Source organism: Nuphar pumila, unplaced genomic scaffold (assembly GCF_984573655.1).
Source record: "Nuphar pumila unplaced genomic scaffold, dmNupPumi1.hap1.1 HAP1_SCAFFOLD_479, whole genome shotgun sequence".
NCBI classification, from domain to species: Eukaryota; Viridiplantae; Streptophyta; class Magnoliopsida; order Nymphaeales; family Nymphaeaceae; genus Nuphar; species Nuphar pumila.
The window spans coordinates 3-20,833 of record NW_028323365.1 but is presented as its reverse complement, the minus strand read 5'-3'; the positions used below and the strand labels follow the sequence as shown (position 1 = coordinate 20,833).

General features: G+C 52.8%; 1 protein-coding gene and 1 pseudogene across 1 annotated transcript; one reads left to right on the top strand and one right to left on the bottom strand.

Annotated features, from left to right (window-relative positions):
* Positions 1-2,721: 2,721 nt before the first annotated feature.
* Positions 2,722-6,849, bottom strand: LOC149810197 (uridine kinase-like protein 5; annotated as a pseudogene).
* A 10,345-nt stretch (positions 6,850-17,194) lies between these two features.
* On the top strand, positions 17,195-20,515 carry LOC149810196 (cell division protein FtsY homolog, chloroplastic-like; the record flags this gene model as incomplete). Its single annotated transcript, XM_089994389.1, has 6 exons — positions 17,195-17,302; positions 17,659-17,920; positions 18,423-18,701; positions 19,210-19,457; positions 20,043-20,281; positions 20,465-20,515. Coding segments are annotated over exons 1-6 (1,169 nt in total), but the record flags the coding sequence as incomplete, so codon positions are not given.
* Positions 20,516-20,831: the final 316 nt, after the last annotated feature.

Below are 20,831 nucleotides of genomic sequence, written 5' to 3'. Positions count from 1 at the left end.
CAAGGGTATCCCTTTCAAGGCATAACTATGCCCAGGAGGCCATGCGGCAAGTGCTGCTCCACCAGATTACTCCACCAAATTCCATCCATACACAGCAGCATGGATGATGCAAGTACTACTGGACACATTCTGAGATCTCCACGTGAACTTGCACGAATGGCAACTTCTGCTTTGGTTTCCCTTGATTGCTGGAGTGACAGCTGGTCACTACCGTGTGGGCCCCCACTGAGCTGCTCCTTCCTCATGCAGGCCAGGGTCTGGTGCACGTTGCGTCCGGCCGCTTCAAGAGAGTCAGTACGCCATCAAGTTCTTCGTGTCACGCGCCGCCTTCCAGGCCGAGCTGGACATGTACAGCTTGCCTGCTTTGCACTCTATCCTGCCCCCAGTGGACGATATCTACAGTAACGATGACGGCAAGTGGAAAGACTTGCTGGGCAGGTGGGCTCCTCTCACGAGGAACAAACCAGAATGCTGACCACCTTGCAGGTAAGGGTTGACGGCAGCTCTCTTAGCCTACCAAGAATGAAAGCCAGTCATAAACACTCGTGGAACATCACTGATACAGGACAGCGCACCGGCAGTCCTAATTAGCTGGTAGGATCGTTGCGGCGATGTCCTTCCCGGGGTTCTTACATTTGCTCTATAGGACACAAATGGCAATTGTTCGCGCTATGTTGACGTTGTATATGTGGAGCATGCATACGAGAGCGCGGGCAGCGCGGTCGACGCGTTGGTGAACAACGGAAGTGTATGGTGACAGCTGGGACCGCACAGCGGCCGAGGCCTTGTTGTTAGCAAAACAATGACAAGCTTGCTCGATCACTGCTTCACAGACAGCTCAGTTTCCACGGTGCAGGCCGCTTGTGCCGTGCATGATCATGGAGCGAGGCGAGCTGCTGGACGAGTGGGTCGCCCGCGCTGCCCCTACCACGCCCATGGACCTCGCGGTCATGCTTCAATTCAACCTGGCTGTCTCCGAGCTGCACGCCGTCGGCCTGGGCCACCGCGACCTCAAGCCAAGCTGCATCCTCCTGCCATCCACCAACTCTTGGACGTTCATTGACTTCGGAAGCGCTGCCCACCTTGGTGTGTCTCCGTTGTTCGTGTTGGCTGCAAAGCGGCGTTGCGCTGTCACCAAGCTGTGATGCGCCGCACATTTGTTCATAGAGCTGCCAACCAATAAATGGACGATCCTGCTATGAAAGAAAAGGACCCGATGGAGTTTGCTTGTTGTTGGGACAGGCTTCGTGCTTCGTTGTTTGTTTGTGTTGCTGTGTGCTTTGTAATCCTTTTTCTTTTCTTTTGTTCGTCTTTCGGTAGCCTTTCCTAGATTTGCCGGCCCTGTCACTTGTAACACAGGCTTCGTGGTTGTTTTGAGAGGGACCCAACCATTGTCAGATTTTGCAGCTTGTCCTTCCTTGATCGGTGAACCCTATCACCGCTGCTGGCTGCCCCTTGTGGCGCTCTCTGGGCTATATCTGTGGATGCGTACTCATGCTGTGGTTTTGCCTGTATCAAAGCGCTTGTGGAAAAGAAAGGATGGACTGCGGGTGACGCACAGAGGCAGTGACGAGCAGCTTGGCGAGAAAACGACAGCCTGAAGAGTAATTTGCATCCATCCTGAGATATGGATTGTTCACGTCGGCACATGGATTTTGAAGGCTGAACACAGATCGAGCAGCGTGGAGGTTCTTGCCAGCGGGACTTCGTTTTGTGGACACGCAGGCTGGATTTGCAGGTCGGCCAGCGCGGATGAGCATCAGCGCTACATACGCTGCGCCCGAAGTGGCGCTTGCGTACGAGGCACGGGCGGATAAGACAAACGCCACCACCGCGGTAGACGTGTGGTCGCTGGGACTGATGGCGTACGAGCTCTTCACAGCAACAAAAGTCTTCGAACCCGGGTGCACCCGTGAGGAAGTGTTTTTGGCTTTGACGGGCAAAAGGCTGCTTCCATGGGAGGACAAGAGCGACCCAAGCTATCGGACACACATGCGGAAGCTCGGCAACATGAAGGCGGGTGTGCTGGGCATGTTGGAGCGCAATCCATGCGAGCGCAGCTGGAGGATGTCCGGAGGGAGTGGAACGCAATCTTTGTCCACGCAACGCGTACCGAGCGTTGATTCAATTCATTCCCTGGTCAATATTGACCTACCGAGAGCACTTACAAGACCGAACCAACCTCATCATGACGGAAAAACTGCACGGTGTGGCAGGTGTACAGCATGTCACTCCTGGTGTGCATATCGAAAACGAGGGTCTCCACGGCATATTAGAGGATTAATTAAATCAAATTGTACACTTCCTGACGCCATTCCTTCATTGATTTCATTTTCACAAGTGTGGGACAGGCGATTGCGGATCGTGATTCATGATGACATATCACAACAAAACCTGACCTCAGCAAGCCAGCATGCTGACGGTGCGCAAATCATCTCTGAGCGTGCATTCCAGATAGACCCAGATGCTCTAGTATCTTCAAGCCTCGGACAAAACTCCAGAGTTGAGGTTTCGGTGGCACCCATGCCCATCACCGGGTGTTGGACGACCCAGAATGTGCCGGATCATACTGTAACAACCAGCGTTTTCTTCTCTGATCAGCACTCTTGCCTGATTGCATTGGTTAGTAATCAGGAATGCCATGCGTCACCATTGACAGTACTGTTACGTGCATTAGCATGTGGGTGTTGACACTTAAACATTCGCCACAAGAGCACGGCGTTACAGATGGAAATAGCGGTCGCCAAAGTTGCCAATGCCTGGAATGGCGTAGCTGTTGTCATTCAGCCCGAGATCGATTTCAGACGTGAGCACGCGCATGCGCGGGAAGCGCTTGCAAACAGCATGGATACCCTGTGGTGCGGCGATCAGGCACAGCAGGTAGATCTTGTCTTCCTTGACGCCGCGCTTGAGCAGGGTTTCGATGGAGCGGACGACAGTGTAGCCGGACGAGAGGATTGGATCTAACAACAACACATGCCGGTTGGCGATGTCGTCAGGGAGCTTGTCGTAGACCAGAGGCGGCTCGTTCTCCTTCACACTCGTGTTGTCGACGTTGGCCTCCCAGTCGTCTGCTGGCTGCGGCTGCATGTGCAGACTCGATGAGTCACGGTGATTCATTATTGTGCATGGAATCAAGCCGGGACGAGCTGGTGCATGACTTCACACGTACGACAGCACAAGCCTTGCATGCACCGGGGACCGAAGAATTATCGCTACGGGCACATGATCATGATCATCGCGCCGGACATGAAGCAATCAAAAGGCTGATTCGTGTGCGAGTCAGATTTCGTGTGACGCCTTGTGTGATGAGACGGACGGCATACCGTGCGGACACGTGTGAGATCCTGGTACGAGGCATCGTGCATTGGTGAGGGGGGCCCAGTGCCCCCTGCAGTGGAGCGGTCATCGCAGATGCGCGAAGCGCGCTGCACCAGAATCTTGCCGATCTTGATGCCCTGGCAGCAGTCGCGCAGTGCAGCCTCCATCGCCTCGCCGCTCCAAACAATGGAAACACCACACAAGGAGCGCGCAAAGTCCACGCCCACGTAGCTATAGCCCTCTGGCGTCTGCACCGCAGCCCGGCTTCTCAGCGTGATGTGCGCTTTACACGCCCTGGCGTGCAGTGTACCCCTGCGAGTGCATCATAAGGACAGCACGATCTGCTGAAAGCCGCTGAGTGCATGCATGTAAAGCCAACAACTACACTGGCTTCAGAAAGCAAAGCACCTGTGCGAAGGGCTCACCGCCGCCCACACACGTGATGTCCAGATCCAACCGCACTCTGCTGTATAGCGGCGCTCGCTAAGTGGATTCGTCACTTTGCTTGTTCATCCCATCGAGCAATCGGGACATATAGGGCATTCCTGGCATCGAGGTCCAACCAAGTTTGTTGTATGTCACAAATATACATCCATCGCTTGGATGGGATGCGGCACCCATGCATTGCCCTGAGCAATGGCAGTTAGACGAACGATTCAATCTTAGCGGAGGGGAAACATGTCCATCTCTCCGGTCCCAGCAGGCTAGGCAGCACACCTGGATCGGCTTTTCTCGGAACGGCAGGTACCCCAGCCCCATCTCCACAACAAGCCGAATGAGGCGGTCGGCGTAAAACACGAAGTCATTGCGCGTGGTGTTTCGGTCGCGGATGATGGTGTGCATCTCCTTCACGAGGGGGGTGTCCGGCATGACATCCAGGTTGGGGTACTGCCTCACCAGGGGGTGCTGCTTCAGCTTTGTCTTGAGGTGCTCCGTCACCAGTTCCACGGCCGTCATGTTCATGCGGCTGCGCGCGCACCGCGACACTTCACAAACAAATAGCAAACAAGCTTGCATGCTTCATCTACAATCGGGCAACCAACAATCAAGCATCAAGTCAAGACCCAATCTGCGACGCGAGCGCCATCCCGGTGAGCCTCTGCCCGAGTCAGGCGCCGACTACCCGGCCTGCTGCAGCTCATCCTTGGGCAACGGACCGACCAACAGCTATTTGTATTTGAGAATGCCTGTTGGACTGCACAAGGCATTGTGACAGTTTGAACCTTGCTGTACAGGGGTAGAGCGTATCTAGGAACGCTCAGACAACGCGATGATGACGAGGTGCACGTCTAAGGCCGAATCCCAAGTGGCACATGCATTGCGGCCACGGTAGCCTGGTGAATTTTGCAACAATTCCCAACGCTTTACACAGGAGCAGCAGGTGCTGCAAAGCCCAAATGCAATTGGCAACCAAGCCAGGCCTACGAGCACACATAACCAGCGGTGGTCGGCTGTCATGAGTTGAAGGCGGGGGGCAGGGGGGGAGCGCACTCATGCCAGGGGATGATGATGTCGGCGATTCGGCGCGACGGCGTGACAAACTTGTCCTGCGCGGGCTTGACGAAGCGCGTGTACTGCCGGATGACTCCAGCCACGTCGCGACCGCGGTCCTCCACATCTCTCAGGATTCGGCGCGACAGTCGGAGATCATCGTCCGTGTCGACGTACACCTGCCGCGTCACACTTGAGTGAGAATCACAGCAACGACGCAGTCTTAGTCCATGGAAATGAAAGTGATAGGGGGGGGAAGGGGGCGAAAGACAAACAGAATCGGTAGGAATGGTGTCTGGGGAGAGCTGGGTAATTAATACGCATCAGGTGCAACGTCAATAGGAAGCGCGCATTACTGAACTGCTCATGCGGGCGTCCTGTTTCACACCATCACCGACACAACGTCCCTCCCCAACATGGGCATTGGTGCCAGCATGACCTCGACCCCATTTTGACTCAACATTGAGTCCAGGCTGCACCCACCACAAGATGGCCTAAGAGGCACCGAGCGACATCGTTATCAAACAGGTGGCCTCTGTACGCAGGCACCCAAACACCAGCGCTCTAGTTACATGCTGATGCGTCAATTACAACGTGGCACCACATGGGCCTTGGTAACTCCAAGCACTGCTTGGTACTTCATTCTCTGTCGACTTTGTAAGCTGCACTTGAAATCGCCTATGTCCATGTGGATGCTGATAATTAGAATCTCTGCCTTGCAGAAGCGCTGTCGCTTACATTAGGCAGCTGCACTGGGATGAATCCGGGACTAAGCAACCCAGCTGAATTCAAACGTGTTAAAACTAAGCCCATGCGCCCTACTCACCACCCAAACATCTCGACATCGACCATGATCTGTACCTCCCAAATTGACCACATGGATGAGCGTTTCAGCCCAAGTACAAAGTCTAATTTCACTCTTCCTACAAGCCGAATTCCCTGTCTACATATGACACACTTTTGCGATCACGTAGGGTCATCTTGGAGCAAGTGCCTGCCATTAGGCTTTGCCAGGGGGACCGCAGGTGCACGATCATGCTACTCACCTTCATGTTGAGGCGTTTCACAATTGCTGCGATGTGGAGAACCAGGATGCCCTCAAACAGGATCACTTCTGCTGGCTGCACCAGCTCTGTGCGGTCGCTCCGAGAGTGCGTTTGGAAATCGTAAACGGGGATCTCTACAGCTTTCCCTGCTCTCAGCTGGTCCAAGCACCTCACCACCTCGGCCTCATCAAATGCCGATGGATGGTCAAAATTGAAGTCTGCACGATGGCACATCAAACGTGACAACAGCTTCGATTTGAACTTTGTAAGATCCATCCCAAATTTTGACGCACCCTCAACACTTTGCCTGTTCCTCATGGGACATGCCACGAACCCTGGATGGCAGGATGGCAAACGGCTGAATGGTAAGTGCACCACTCCTGATGCAAGTAAATGGTGCCAGAAATTGTGAGGGGTTCCAACAGTAGATGTTGCCAGACAACCACAGCCTGCAGCCTTGGCTTACAGGGTTACAAGCAGTCACGAGATCTGACCTTATAATGCGACGCTTGAAAGCAACACATAAACGAAAGTTTCATGAATGCCAGTCCACTCAAAGTAAATGGCGCCGCCAGACGCACACATTCATGCACAGCGCTACTCAAACCCTGAAGCCAATCAGGCACCAGAAGACATTTGTATCGCCATTAGAATGAACGACGATGCCATTTCTGGTACTTTAAACCTACTTACTTGTACTTCCTCACGGATGTTCACAGAGAGAACCCCTTCCGAGCACAACTGATGACCAGCGGCGAGACATCAAAGTCGGAAGGAACAGCACCCGAAATGCTCGCCTTTTCCTGAGCAGTAAGTGGTCGATAAAAATTGTCCATGCTGATAATTTGCACCCGGTCGTCAGCCAATTTTCCTTGATTTGCAGACAAACTGTGGTCTTGCCCGACGCTGTTCCACCAGCGACTCCGATAAGCAGCGGCGGAGCACGGAGGGCCTTGGGACACGCCCTTTCTAATTCGTCGTTGGTGACCATGTTTACAGCTTTCAGCTGGTCTCCATCGATTGAGGCACATTCGTATAAGGTACGTGGGGTGCTGCTGTCACCGTTCATACTGCCATGCACGAACTTTAAAGCATGTCAACGACTACAAAAAGCTTTCACGGTGTAGCCACGTGATACCAGCTGAGGTGGCGAACGGTCACATGGCTCGACATCGCAAGTGGCCCGGAGACTCTGGCGGGGGCCTTTTAGACGAAAAACACGAGCTCCAACAGGTTTTTGACTCATGCAGGAAAATAAACATCTCATGAACATTTATGAGATTTTACAGTGGTATTACGATGGCCGCTCTCGCCTTCATTTCCGGGGAGCATCCGTAGTGCCTATCTGCGAGGTATCCCTAGCGTTGCCCAGCCCCGCGATTTTGCTACTTGTGAAAAGTTTCACTTGAACACTTAGGGACAGCGCTACGCAATGTGTTCCGATATCGGAATACAACAAGAAACAGTCAGAGCTTGGCTGCAGTCACAGGTGGCGTCAAATAAGTCTGCGCCCGCAGGTTTCGGTGTGGGATCCAGACTGAGCAGCAAGCTTCAGTACAGCGCCGCTGGGGGCATGCGAGGGCCTTTCCGACTACAACATTGGTGGAGCAACACGCGAGGCAAACTTTGCGTTTGTGGACGCTTTCGCAGACATTGCGCAATGTCCTTCAAAAAAGCGTTCGTGGCTTGGCCGACGTTTGGGCGCCCAAAGTGTTATTCAGCGCAACATGCCACGCGATGTGCGATGCTCGCAAATGCAGCATCACGGCGATCGTGGAATCGACGGCCATCGGCTGCAAGGTGTGGACAATATTATCGCGAAACGCGCACGCCAATGGAGCGACTCGACGATCATCGTGTGTGTGTACACGTTGCGCGAAAAAACGTCCTGCGATTGATCCCGCAGCATCGGACATCCTGCCTTCGCAACTGGTGCACAGCATAAAACTTAGCGGTGGCAGAATGGCGGAACGGCCATTCCGACCTGGTTCTGCCCAAATGCCAGACGTTGCAAAGTGTTGTCGCCGGTCCAGCAATTTGCACGTGTGCGAAACAGGCGCTCGTCAAATAAGGGGAAGGTTCAACACTCGAGGTTCAACACTTGTCTTGCACCCCCTGATCAGGCTATCAATAGTACTTCTGTTAACCTGTGGAGGTGTGCTTCCGTGGTTTGTGCCAACTACGACAATGTCTTGCGATCGATAAGGTGCCGCTTTTTTAGGGCACGCTCATCATGAGCGACTCGTGGCAAGCGTGCACCCGTGTAAGCAGGACACCACCTGCATTGGGGAGGTCGTCATGTCCCATTTAAATTGGATTTGTGGTCCAGGCGAAATGTTGTGGCAGTTGCAGAAAGTGGGAAGCTGTAGACTGTAGCGTTCTTCAGATTCGGAACGTCAAGAGGGGCTTCCTTCCCGCCAAAATCCCACACTTCCACGCGGGTGGCCATGATTGATAGCAAGCCAGGTGGTTTCGCTCAGGAGCTCAAGGTAAAGTTGAACAAGGGCAGTTTGGAACGGAAACATGCCTTCTTCATGAAGATATCCCTGATTCTTTTGAGTATCCACATTGTATGGGTTGGGGATGAGTGCGCTCTTGAGAGCAGCATGCAAGAACCAGCTGCTGCAGCCGCGCCGAGGTAGAGAGGGATGTGGCCTTTTGCGGAGTACAGCAGAACTGGTTACTACTCACTCATTGCAGCATCTTGAAAGCTCTTTCGTGGAAGGACCACGCGTGTGACATGCTGATTGACAATTGTGACGCCTTGCAAGACCTGCATGGAGACCCAGCTAATCGCATCACTGAACAAAAATGGCAACTTGCTGGTGCAGACACCTCCATCCTAGCAGCATGTGTCAAAACGCCCCTCCACGCATCCCCAATCGTGCATGGTCGACGCCTGCGTTTCTTATAGCGGCGAGCTTTCTAATCTCGTATGCGCGTGGACATGGATATCTCGCTGACCCCCCTTCAAGGAGCACGGTTGCATGGAAGGTGCGCCTCCTGACCCTTGGGTCATGTTGAAATGGACCTTCCATGCGCCTCCTGCCCCTTGGCTCATGTTGGATTGGATCTACCAACGCGTGTTTGGGAGTGAAATGAGAGAGTATGTGCATGGGATGATGTCGAGTTTGGCGTGAAGTTGTAGCTGTAGAAAGGTATGTACCAGTGCGTGCATGGACAGATTGGAAGGCCTGAACTGGCAGCATGCAGTCTCTGAAGGGAGTGTCAGTGTATCATGAAAGGACCCTCTCCAGGATTTTCAACCGACTGTCGAACAGTCTGATGGATCAAGGCAAGAAATGCAGCAGTACATTGCCAGGTCGCAGGCTGGTCAAACGCTAGAGCGCATATCAAAGCAAGTAAGCCAGCCCAAAAGGCGACGTTGACAACGGGCGAGACAGCCTGAGCTGGCCTCGCCCCTAAATGGAGGGATGCAGCATCGAAACGCTAGAGCGCATAACAATTGGTTTCAAGGGGCTTGCTCTTCAGCCTCAGCTGTAGTGTCTGCCTGTCCATGTGAGATCGCATTCGTCCACAATGCGCGCTGTCGCTCTGCGCGGTTTGTTACTGGCAGACGATTGCAGCTCGCGAATTATGTATTCATTGTGAGTGCAGAACAACGAGTTCTGGAACCCTTCAAGCGGAAATGGCCAGGGCGCAGTCATCCAACGAAACGCGGCCGGCATTCGTATGGGCGACCCACACGCCTGCGGCGACCCTTTCCTGGAAATAACCTCGGACTTTCGGCACCAAACATGGCAAGGCCACCTTCAGCCAGGGCGACGTCATCTCAACAACCGTCTCGCTCATGACGAACCACGGCGGCCGCTTCAGCATGTTTTTGTGTGACTCCACGAAGCCTAAAGACCTCTCCCTGGACTGCTTTTACAAGACGCCCCTCATCAGCATGGACACAGGCGCCGACAGATGGTGGATCCAGGATTACGCGAACGATGGCACCTGGACGAAGACGATGAAATGGCAGCTGCCGAGCAGCTTTTTGTGCTCCGACGGCTGTGTGCTGATGTGGGAGTATGCTGCAATGCAGTCCTGCCTGGAACCATGCCCGGAGAAAGAGTGCGGCAGCTACTCACAGAAAGGGGGGCACATCAACCCGGTTGGTGGCTATCGCCCGCTCGGCTCTGACCCCAAGCAGCCACAGGGCCTCGAGATGTTCCGGAACTGTGCTGACATCACGATCACGTGAGCGGGCACTTCCGGGCTCAGGTGTCATGGTGCGAGTTGTGTTATTGCATGAGGGGTTTGCTGCTTCGTGCGAGCGCTTGCGCGAGGTATCCCAACAGGCGAGGTACCATGCACCGGCATGCGCGCAGAAATGACGACATGTCCTTGTTATTCCTGCGAATGAAAGTGGTCTCATGAGCTCTTGCTGGTAATGCTTGGCATGTTTCTGCTGACATCTGTGTTGATTCGCTGCCAAGTTTGCTGTCTCAGTGCTGTGGCTTCATAGGCGCCTTCAACAAGCATGAGGCCGACATTTCAGTGCTTGCTGTAGCTGAATTGTCATCGTTCTGAAAAGAGGCAAGACAAAGCTACATTGCAAAAAGACAGCACACCGTCATCCGCATGGTACACGTACAACCGGCCTGGCAATGCCGGCGACACCAAGCAACAACATCACCACACATTGCTCTAAAGCAAGCTTCTCAGCATCCTGTAGGACGCTGACAAGTAGGGCTAACATGGGCATCATCAGCAAATACCTGCAAAGGATGTCATTTCCCACTCAAAAGAGCGCAGCTACCATTGAGCACCACGTACAGTGTCAGATTACACAATCATAGCCAGGTCGCTGTGACCAGATCTCAAGAGATTGCCCCATGGACACGCTGTTCATAATTGTGTCATGTTGTAATGTGATCGACAACCCATGCCATATTTGATTGTGATTTGGATTTGGGGAGCCCCATACTGACGATGAAGGTAGACAAGCAATTCCCTCCAAGCTGCTCTAGCGCAGTGCCCAACGACCAAGAAGAAGCAGCATAACATAACATAACAATACAACAAAAACGGGCGGTCACGGTCACGTTTTTGTACTCACCGCCCAGTTTACATGGAGAAAATATGTCGATTTTTCAGGCACTTACAAGTGAAAATATCCAAAATGATGTCACGTCATAAATTAACTCGCCCGTTTGCTGGTATGGTTGCGGCATATGTAATCGCAGCAAATAAATTAACCTGCAATGTCCCCTCCTGAAATCAGAAGAAAATCGCAGATCTGCCTAGACCTTCTCGAGAAGTCCCGATACCCAAGCTTGAGGGATCGTTATCCAGGGAAGGCAAGAGCTTCTCATTGAGAACAAGTCCACCTACCAGACAACAGGTTCACCTTCATTAATTATGAAGCATGATGATGATGTATCGTTTTCGGCCTAAGCCGTAGCTCTTGCTCTTTCTCTGTGCGATGTAATGATGTATCGTTTTACAACACAAGGCCTCGACCGCTACGCGGTCTCAGCTCTCGCAGTTTACTTTCGTTTAGTTTGGTTGGACGACGCCTGTGCCTGTGACTACGTGTGCCTGTGAGCTCGTCGTTCGAACACATCTGACTGTGTTGATTCTGAATGCTGACTCTATGCTTTGCTTCAACAATACGACATACAGCAATACAAAACCCTTTTTACATCACTACCGCATCCACATGGACATTGGCAACTCCAAGAACTACTTGGGAATCAGTGCTACCATTATTTTCATCTGAGGCAAGCGTACCTGGACCAGCCTGACTTACCATATCCTGACCTGACATGTCTTCTTCATCGTCTTGTACCCTGCAAGAAAGGAGATCAGCCACAGCTGACTTAAAACGGCTTGTCAATTCCTTTAGGAGATCGACGCAACTCATACTCAAAATCGTTGTCAAGAGATCAACTCCCAACAGAGATTCCAATTTAGTTGCCAATATCCAACCTTGGTCCAAGACCTACCTCCAACCATTCAAGAAGTTGGTCTATTTTTGGCCACAAGAAGCTGGGACAATCGACGGTGCAGTGAACACAAAGCATACTGTTTTTAATTACTTGAGGAACTACCGCAGCCAAATCATGCGAAACACCTTGCACTAAGAACCGAGGTAGCTAGAGAAGGGTCTTCTGTCAGCATGCCCTGTCTGTAACAGCGGAGTACACCAGCCAAATTGCTGCCGCAAATTGCTACAGCAGTGACTGAACACGCCACTGCATGCAGGAGGGCATTGCAGCCACTCAGCCTGCAACCCCTGTCGAAGTGCCAGCCACGCTTCCTGACCCTTCAAGGAGAGTTGCAGCGTGCGCCGCTGAAATAGTGTCTGCAGCCAGCGGGACTGAAGCGTCACTTGCCATGGCTGTCACACGTGTCCAACACTGCAACGGCCAGGGGGGTTGACTGGCCCGGGCAATCTCTTTTGCTGTGTCGCAGTGCTTCAATGTCCGTGATGTGGGGTTATGTTGTTGTTTGAGCCCTCTACCGGGGGTGTCAGTTTGCATTCTGAAGGAGGTGTAAGCTGTTCAAATGTCGATTGTCAGATGCGTTCGCCGTGCACAACCTGCTGTGCATGCGTATACGTATACCACCGAATCCTCGTGAGCACGGCCCCCTAGCTGCAAGACGCGCTCGGAGGGACATGGCATCATTCCCGATTGATGTCTCTACAACCTGCTGGCACAACTGCTTGGCTGACATGTTGACTGAGAGGGGGTCAAACCTCACTAAATGTGTGCACAAGCAGAATGAGATGCACCAGACACGGATGAGCCCCTGTATTGGCCCCTGTATTGGCCCTTTCAACCAGCCCTGCACCCTGCACGCAATTGCCGCCCTCACTTCAGACTTACGAGTGGTGATCCCGTACAGTATCACTGCAAGGACTGCGATGAGCATTTGGGGGATGCTCACACAGGCTGTGTTCACTGTACCGTGGATTGTCCCATCTTGTGGCCAAAAATAGACCAATTTCTTGAAACGGTTGGAGGTCTTGGATTACAAGGTGGGCATTTGGCAACTAAATTGGAATTCCTGTTGGGAGTTGATCTCCTGACAAAGTTTTTGAGTGTGGGTTGCGACGATCTCCCAAAGGAATTGACGGGTCGTTTTTGGTCAGCAGTGGCTGACCTCCTTTCTAAAGGAGGTCAGCCACTGCAAGGTACAGGACGAAGAGGATGGAGACATGTCAGTTCAGGTTATGGTAAGTCAGGCTGGTCCAGGTACGCTTGCCTCAGGTGATGGTAGTGATAACTCTGATTCCCAAGTAGTTCTTGGAGTTGCCAATGTCCATGTGGATGCGGTAGTGTTGTAAAAAGATACATCATCATCACTTCGGCTTCCTAACGGACGCCATTGCTGATAAGTATCTCAGCATGTCATGCTCCCAAACCCGGCGGACTAATAATCAATACCTGAACAGCAGATGGGCGACGACGGCCACTGTATCTTGGGGCATGCGCGGTACTACACTTCTGTTGCAGTCACATTCACTGGGAGGGGCACATGGATCGAGGTGAGACGCCAATACAAGGGCTCGATTTCTGGCTCAGAAAGGATTTGAAATTGAGCCCGTACATAATCCCTGAGCACGAGAAAATTTGAAGGGGATGGCGTGGAAGTGGACTGGCTTGAGTGAAGACGCCGCAGAACAACCCTTCCGCACACGTGCGTGCGTATTTCGCGCGTCGAAGCGACGGCCACAGCGCCTGGGCGTTTGTGCACACTGTGGACGTGCACGTGCGTGGGGCTAGTCCATGGACGCAGAGCGACGGGAGATGCATAAATAGGGGGAAACGCAAGCGAGGAAAACGAGCACAGCACATCTATGCCCTACCTCACTGTCGCGAGCAATAGCGCTAATCCACGCAATAGAACAAATCCACGTCAATTCGCAGAAGAAACATCTGCGCTCTGGACATCGCACAGTCTCCTCTTATATTTCATCTTGATCAATCTGCATTTGACTTGTTTACTTTCATCTACCATCTGCATACGTGTTGACGTCGCGACGAGACTGACGCAGTCAGTCGAACGAGTTCGCCTGGCTAGGGCTCGCACCTTGGACATAGAGGACATCTGAAGGTGAAAAAGCAACGCTGACTGTTTTATAAGAAAGTTGTCTGCATACCTGCTGTTATTTTCCTGCACTTCATCTCAAGCCGATTTCCATCTTGTCGCTCGAGCGAGAATTGCCTTACGAGCATGTACACCAGGTTACCCTTCGCAGGCGACTCTTTGCCTGGCACAGTGTCCGCATTTACTGCAGACGATGTAATTGCCATGTAATTGCCGGCGATGATACGGAGGACCATGTGTCCTGCAATGCTGCAGCAAATCTTGCCTGACCAAATGCATCACTCTGCTGTAGACAAGGAGGATGCTGAGTACTGGCAAGCTTGAGATGGACGCACTTTGCCAAGCCATCATTTTGGTTGTCTCCTTTGTTGTGCCCTTGGCAGCTGGACATGGATACTTGGTCGACCCGCCCTCTCGAAGCACCGTCGCTTTCCAGGTGAGATCCCAGAGTCAAGTTGTTAAGTCCAGCTCAACGCTATTCTCGTAATTTTGTGTGTCTCCTGTCGAGTATCGTGCACACGTGACCTACCTGAAAGTTTGAATGTGTTCTGGATATGGCCACCTGCTGTGATGCGGGGAGTTTTGGGAGTAGCGGTTGAATGGAGGGATGCCCCGCTTCGTTCATGCATTCAATTTTGGCGATACAACCATCACCACACTCACATGAACATTTTCGACTCCAATTCATTTTTGACTTTAAGTGCGACCAAGGAGCATACGCCGTCCTGAGCTGGCAGAACTGTCGCAGCCGCCCTCTCAGCTAGATTGCAGAATGGAGCTCTTGCAGGAATCAAAATGCGAGTTTCACAGGTGGCTCTTAACACACAGCGTTTAGTATTATGTGTGACAGCTGTCATGACCATCACCGACAGTCTTTGCTGCCTCACTGGCCACTGTATGCGTACTGACTCGCCGCGCTCATGCAGCAAGGAACCTTCTGGAATCCTTCGAGCGGCAACGGCGTCGGCAAAGGCCAGCAGAGCAATCCGGGACCCTGTGGGGACCCGTTCCAGACCGATGACACCCACTTCATCGACGTGCCTTTCGACAGCCAGGCCACCTACCGCATGGGCAACGTCATCACGACAAAAGTCATCCTGACCACTAACCACGGAGGCCGCTTCAGCGTCTACCTCTGCCGATCCCGCGACCTTGCTGAACTCACCCTCGGTTGCTTCTTCAAGACACCCCTTATCAGCGTAGACACCGGCACCGACCGTTGGTGGATCCAAGACACGGCACAGAGCGGATGGGAACATTCCATCAAGTGGCAGCTCCCCAGCGGGTTCAAGTGCGGTAAAGGGTGTGTGTTGATGTGGGAGTACTCAGCGCAGCAGACTTGCCTCGAGCCCTGCAAGTGCCAGGAGTGTGGCAGCTACTGCAAGCTGATCAATCCTGTTGGTGGCTACAGGCCTCTCTGTGGAGGTGGCCAGCAGGGGCACATCGAGATGTTCCGGAACTGTGCTGACATCACCATTCAACCCTGACTACTGCTCAAACTCTGCACTGCTTTATATGCAGTGGTGGCATACTCAGCAGGAGCAGGTTCCCATCTGACAGGTCAATGGTTGTGTCTCCACGTGCCTGATGCTTTCCGTGTGTTGTTGATTATGTGCAGGATATGTATGTTGAAGTGCTGACTGTGGGAAATGCTTGGATACACCATGTGTTTGACTGCCACTGGTCTCACTCCTTCTCAGAAGAGACTAGCTGATACATGGCATAGTGTGGAACATGCTGGCATATGGCATAGGTAGCCAGAGATCAGCACGTTCTTGCGCGTTCTTGTTCGAGTGCTGAGTGCTCCTTTTGCCAGGGAGAAGCAGGAGCTGCTTTCAAGGTCCCTTCTCAGTTTCTGTAAGCCTTTGCTTGCTGCATAAGAGAAGTGCAGAGTCTTTGCTCACTGAATAAGCCGGCTACAGGAGTGCTGCACAAGATGGCTTTCACCTGGGCAAGAGGCAAGGTGGGTCATCGTGTTGTGGGTAGGCCTTTTTGAAATGGGGCTTCACACCCTTTGCAAGTGGCCCGGTTGCAATTATTGCAGTCTCATTTGGTCATTATATCACCATCTACTCTGGTTATGTATCTCTTGTAGATATGCATTTCACTACACTGCTGATGACATGGGCGCACCACTTCCCATGGTCACCTAGTGATATAGCATCGAAACTGATGTGGTGAGCTGCATCTAGTCTTCAGAGCGTAAAAGTTTGCTCTCACCTTATTACAGTGCACGGTATACCTATTTCGTCATGTGGTGTGGCAGTGTTGCCTCATTACCACAAACACCACCGCGACTGGGACATTTGCGTTATGTCCCAAAAGATTCCCCTAATGAAGCATTAGAAAAGCATGTTGACGACAAGCCGCCCTGCGGCATGTTAAAAAGGGTGCTCATTTCGGCTGCCCCTTTGTTCACCTAGCTGATCGAGCTTTACCAGCAACACCCAGCTCAATGAGCTGGTTTTTTGCACGAACATTGCATTCCAAAGAAAATCCTCCAGTCTTTGCTGTGGCGCTGGCTTCATGCTGTGATCATGAAGACAAATGGTGCTGAACGCACAGAAGGACTGCGTACCTGGCGCCATGTGACTGAAAATACCCATCTGTATAGCTTCAGACAAGCTTGTAAGCGCAATTGAGACCGAATGGGCTGGCAAGGACGCAAGGCTGCTGGTGTACGAGATGCCTACTGGGCCAACTATCTTCAGCAGAAGACAGTGTGGCGTGGAATGGTTGCATTATTCGATCGAAAATATTTCCGAAACATGAGGGCATGGTTTGGTTGTCATTTCGTGAAGGACGGCTGTGGGCCAGAGCCAGGGTTGTGGGACAACCCTGCAGCTTTTCATGAGCACCACACAGCTCTTCTCTGACTTGAAAGCAGTCTGCTTTGTACTGCTGAACCATGTTGATGTTATGAGCAAAAGAACGTACTAGTCTTGTACGCTCCTCGGAGTCTCTGACAGAGACTCCTGTGCAATGCCTCCCTTCTCCTTGGCTGTCCAGACATAGGCTCACAATCCTACAACGGTTTGGCAAATAATTCCTCTTGCAGAGACACCGTAAGGGAGGAAGCCACCGCACAACAAAATATACATAAGCATTTTGATGTCGTGCGCGATATTGGCATAACGCGGCGAGAGAAACGTCTCAATATCCGCAATCATCCGCATTCAGAAATCTACTGTTACAGTTCGAAAGGAACATTGCTTAATACAATCGACTGTTGCAACAATATCATTGCAGACCTTTTTCGATTTGACATTGCCCGCACGGCCAAGTAGATGAGCGGACACACGCCATGCCAGTCGCGTATCTCGCGCACAAGGATGCATGTCAGGCCAACCCGGTCACAACTTGCTGTTCGATGTCAGGTGTGGATGCCGTGTTGCATGTGTGACTTAAATCCAGGAGTTTTCTTTCTAAGCGGGGTAGCATTGCAGCCTCTCCCCGATATTTGCCAGGCCCTATCGGAAGGGTGTCTCGTTACCAATCTTGAAAGCATCACACAGGAAGCTGCACGTAAGTGGCTCTAGAAGCTCTCGGCTTAATTGAATGCGGGTAATCATCAAATCGTATGCTGTGCGCCTTGTGCAAGACGTTATCATACCGAGCAGTGACAGGCTGAGGGCCCACATCTGCAGGTTGCATATTTTCCACCTGCAGGAAAGCGCGAGTCGTCCACGCCATGTGCGCAGGTTGATCTGATTGCACGTTTTCATGCCTGCAGGTGTCGAAACCGCAGGCGGGCCTCTTTCAAAAGCTCGGACAGGTGCTGAAAGAGAAGGCGTCAAGCGACTTTGAGCGCGTGTTCAAGGGCACAGAAGCGACGAGAGAACGCCTTTCAGTTGTAGACGAGCTCCTAACATACTGGAACGTCGACCAGGCAGATGACTTGCTTGAGGAGCTGGAGGAGGCGCTCATCTGCGCCGACTTTGGTCCCAAAACCGCACTCAAAATCGTTGCAGAGATCCGCAAGAACGTGCTGAGCGGTGCGGTGCTTCCGCCCACAATCCGATGTCCAGAATTTCGCGTTGTTCTTCCATTCCTTACTCCACTTCTGATAAGCGCCAGCAATTTGTGCGCCTCGGTGCCCAGCGGCAACCGCGAGCGTGCTTTAGTTATTCCCGTGGTGACATCACTCAAAATGGTGTTGTGTCGAGAGGCGCAGTGCAAAGCGATTGCAGGTATGTCTTTAATGAATGTCCTTCGCAATTATGCCAATGTGGATGCAGTGATGTCATAACTAGGCACGTCATCATCGGCAACGGTAACTGACACTGACAGCAGCCAACCTGCTACTGTGGTTCGTGGGCCTCCAAGCGTGTGCTCGAGCGCAAGTCCATGATCAACTCGACCCCAAGGATTACCAACTTCGAATTCCGTGCAACACCTAACAATCACGGTCCACAAACACTCTTGACGCCGAAGATTCCCAACCCAGAGACGTAGGGCGCCGAATATATTGCTCACGCTATGCTGCTGCGAGCGCAGGTCAATTGAAGTCCGGGGAAGACATTCGCCGCGGCATCCGGGACTCGATCGTCCTTACGCTGCGCTCGAGGGGAGGGGACACCGAGCTCAAGTTGCCAGCAGACGGCACAGCACCCGCTGTCATCTTGGTGGTGGGCGTCAACGGGGGGGGCAAGACCACGACAGTGGGAAAGCTGGCGCACCAGTTCACGAGCAGCGGAATGAAAGTGATGCTGGGATCCGGGGACACCTTCCGTGCAGCCGCGTTTGAGCAGCTCAGCGTGTGGGGCGATCGCGCAGGTGCGTCCCGGTCACATCATGCGCGTCATCGACCGATGCAGCCTCGTCTGCTGTGTATGCGTGCCACTCCATCTTGTGCCATCAGCAAATGCGGCCGCGTCTGCTGCGATGAGCCACCATCACGTGAAGTTCCGTCATGGGTGCCAGTGGGGGGCGAGGCCTGGTGAACGCACGGTACCTCGACGACGTTTCAAACGTAGACGTGTTGCCGGGATGCCTCTGCATCTGAGCAGACGGGGCAAGTGTTTATCTGTGGCTTCTCCGCTTCTTATGAATGCCCGGTATGCGGACGAGGTTAGAAGTGTGCCTCTCTGTGCTGCGTGAATCTTGCAGTTTTCTGTCAAATGACTCGCTCTCGAGCTGGCATCAGACCCCCATGCCATCAGCATGACCAGTCTCTCTGCAGCATGGTGGGCCATGGACCGCCCACGGGTGTCTCTCTGCTGGCACATCGAGCTCACTTTGCACGTTAATCATCGAACCATGCTGATCGTTGGATCCTTTTCAGGTGCGTTGATGGGGCCGTACAAGGAGGGCAGTAAGCCCGACCGGGTGCTGGCGGGCGTGGTGAATGCGGCGCAGGAGGCGGCTGTGGACATTGTTCTTTGCGACACCTCGGGACGGTTGCACACCAACTGGGCGCTCATGGAGGAGCTCGCCAAGGTGGAGCGCAGCATCAACAAGCGGATGCCAGGTGCACCACATGAGGTTCTCCTTGTGCTCGACGGCTCCACCGGGCTAAACATGTTGAACCAGGTTCGTGTTGTTGCCTTCTTTGTCGTGTCGCGATGCCATTGACGCCTCACAGCAGACATCGTCGCACCATGGAGCGTGGCCCCTATGATACAGCTGTATAGCGTCATGAAGGTTTGCTGCACCTATCTGGAGAATGCTGTCAAGTTCAGGTTTAGTTTTAGTTGAAGTTTGGGCTTGCAGACATCTGCCAGCCATGCTGCTGTTGGCTACCCCCACGGACGTTGCAAGGCGTGACGTCCAGCCAGAGTGACAAATGCGATGCCACCAGGCTCAGATCATGCACGCGACGTGTTGGGACCTTGCACAAGACGGAAGCAGTCTCAAGGCAAGGTCACCTGCGTTAGGCCTGCTGTAGGCACGGCGATACGTGGGCTACACAAGCCTACAACGGTTTTGGCATATTTTCAGGCGTGTGGTTGAAACGGTCAGAAATGAGCCCCCTCAAGATCATGTTCTTCAAGTGGCAGGCAGTACCAGGCACACCCACTCTTTCTTTGTTAAATGCTCGAGGCAACGATGTTACTGTGGGCATCGACATTGCATTTGTTGGTTGCCTCGCATCGACCTCACTCGGCTGTCGCGCAGGCACGCGAGTTCAGCGACACAGTCAAGGTGACAGGGATCATCTTGACCAAGCTGGACGGTTCAGCTCGGGGGGGAGCGGTGGTGAGCGTTGTGGACGAGTTGGGGATCCCGGTCAAGTTTGTGGGCGTCGGCGAGGGCATCAATGACCTGCAGGCCTTTGAACCACAGAGCTTCGTTTCGGCGCTGTTCCCAGCGTCCGAGGGGATCCCGATGACGCGACAAATGGATGACATTGTTTTGTAAGGTGTAGCATTAATGATTTGCTGGGAGTCCTCTCTATGGCCTAGGCCTGGTGTAATCTTCCATGCACACTGATGTGTCCACTTTGCACTGACACGTTGCAAGTTGTCATGCTGTCAGGCCAACGCCAAAAAGAACACCTCATTGAGACAAGCTTGTCACACTAAGGTTCACATTTGCAGGGGTTCTCAGCCAGCACGACTGAAAGGCCGTCCATGGGCAACTCTCTTTCGGTATGCAAGTCTACACGCTGCAGGGGTCGAGTCCCATACTATTTTGGGTAGGCATGCAAAGTCGCACGCCGTGAGCATTCTCAGCAAAACACAACAGCACGCCCAATTGAGCTCTTGTACACGCTGAAGCTCCAGAAACAGAACGCCAATCCAGCGTACATGAACAAACAGTAGGTGCACGGTCCATTCATAAGCACGTACAATCATCTTTAAGGTACATGGAAGTGTCGGTTATGTAATACCACCGCACATGTCCATGACGAGTGATACCACCGCACATGTCCATGACGAGAAACTATCCATACCTCCTGTGGTA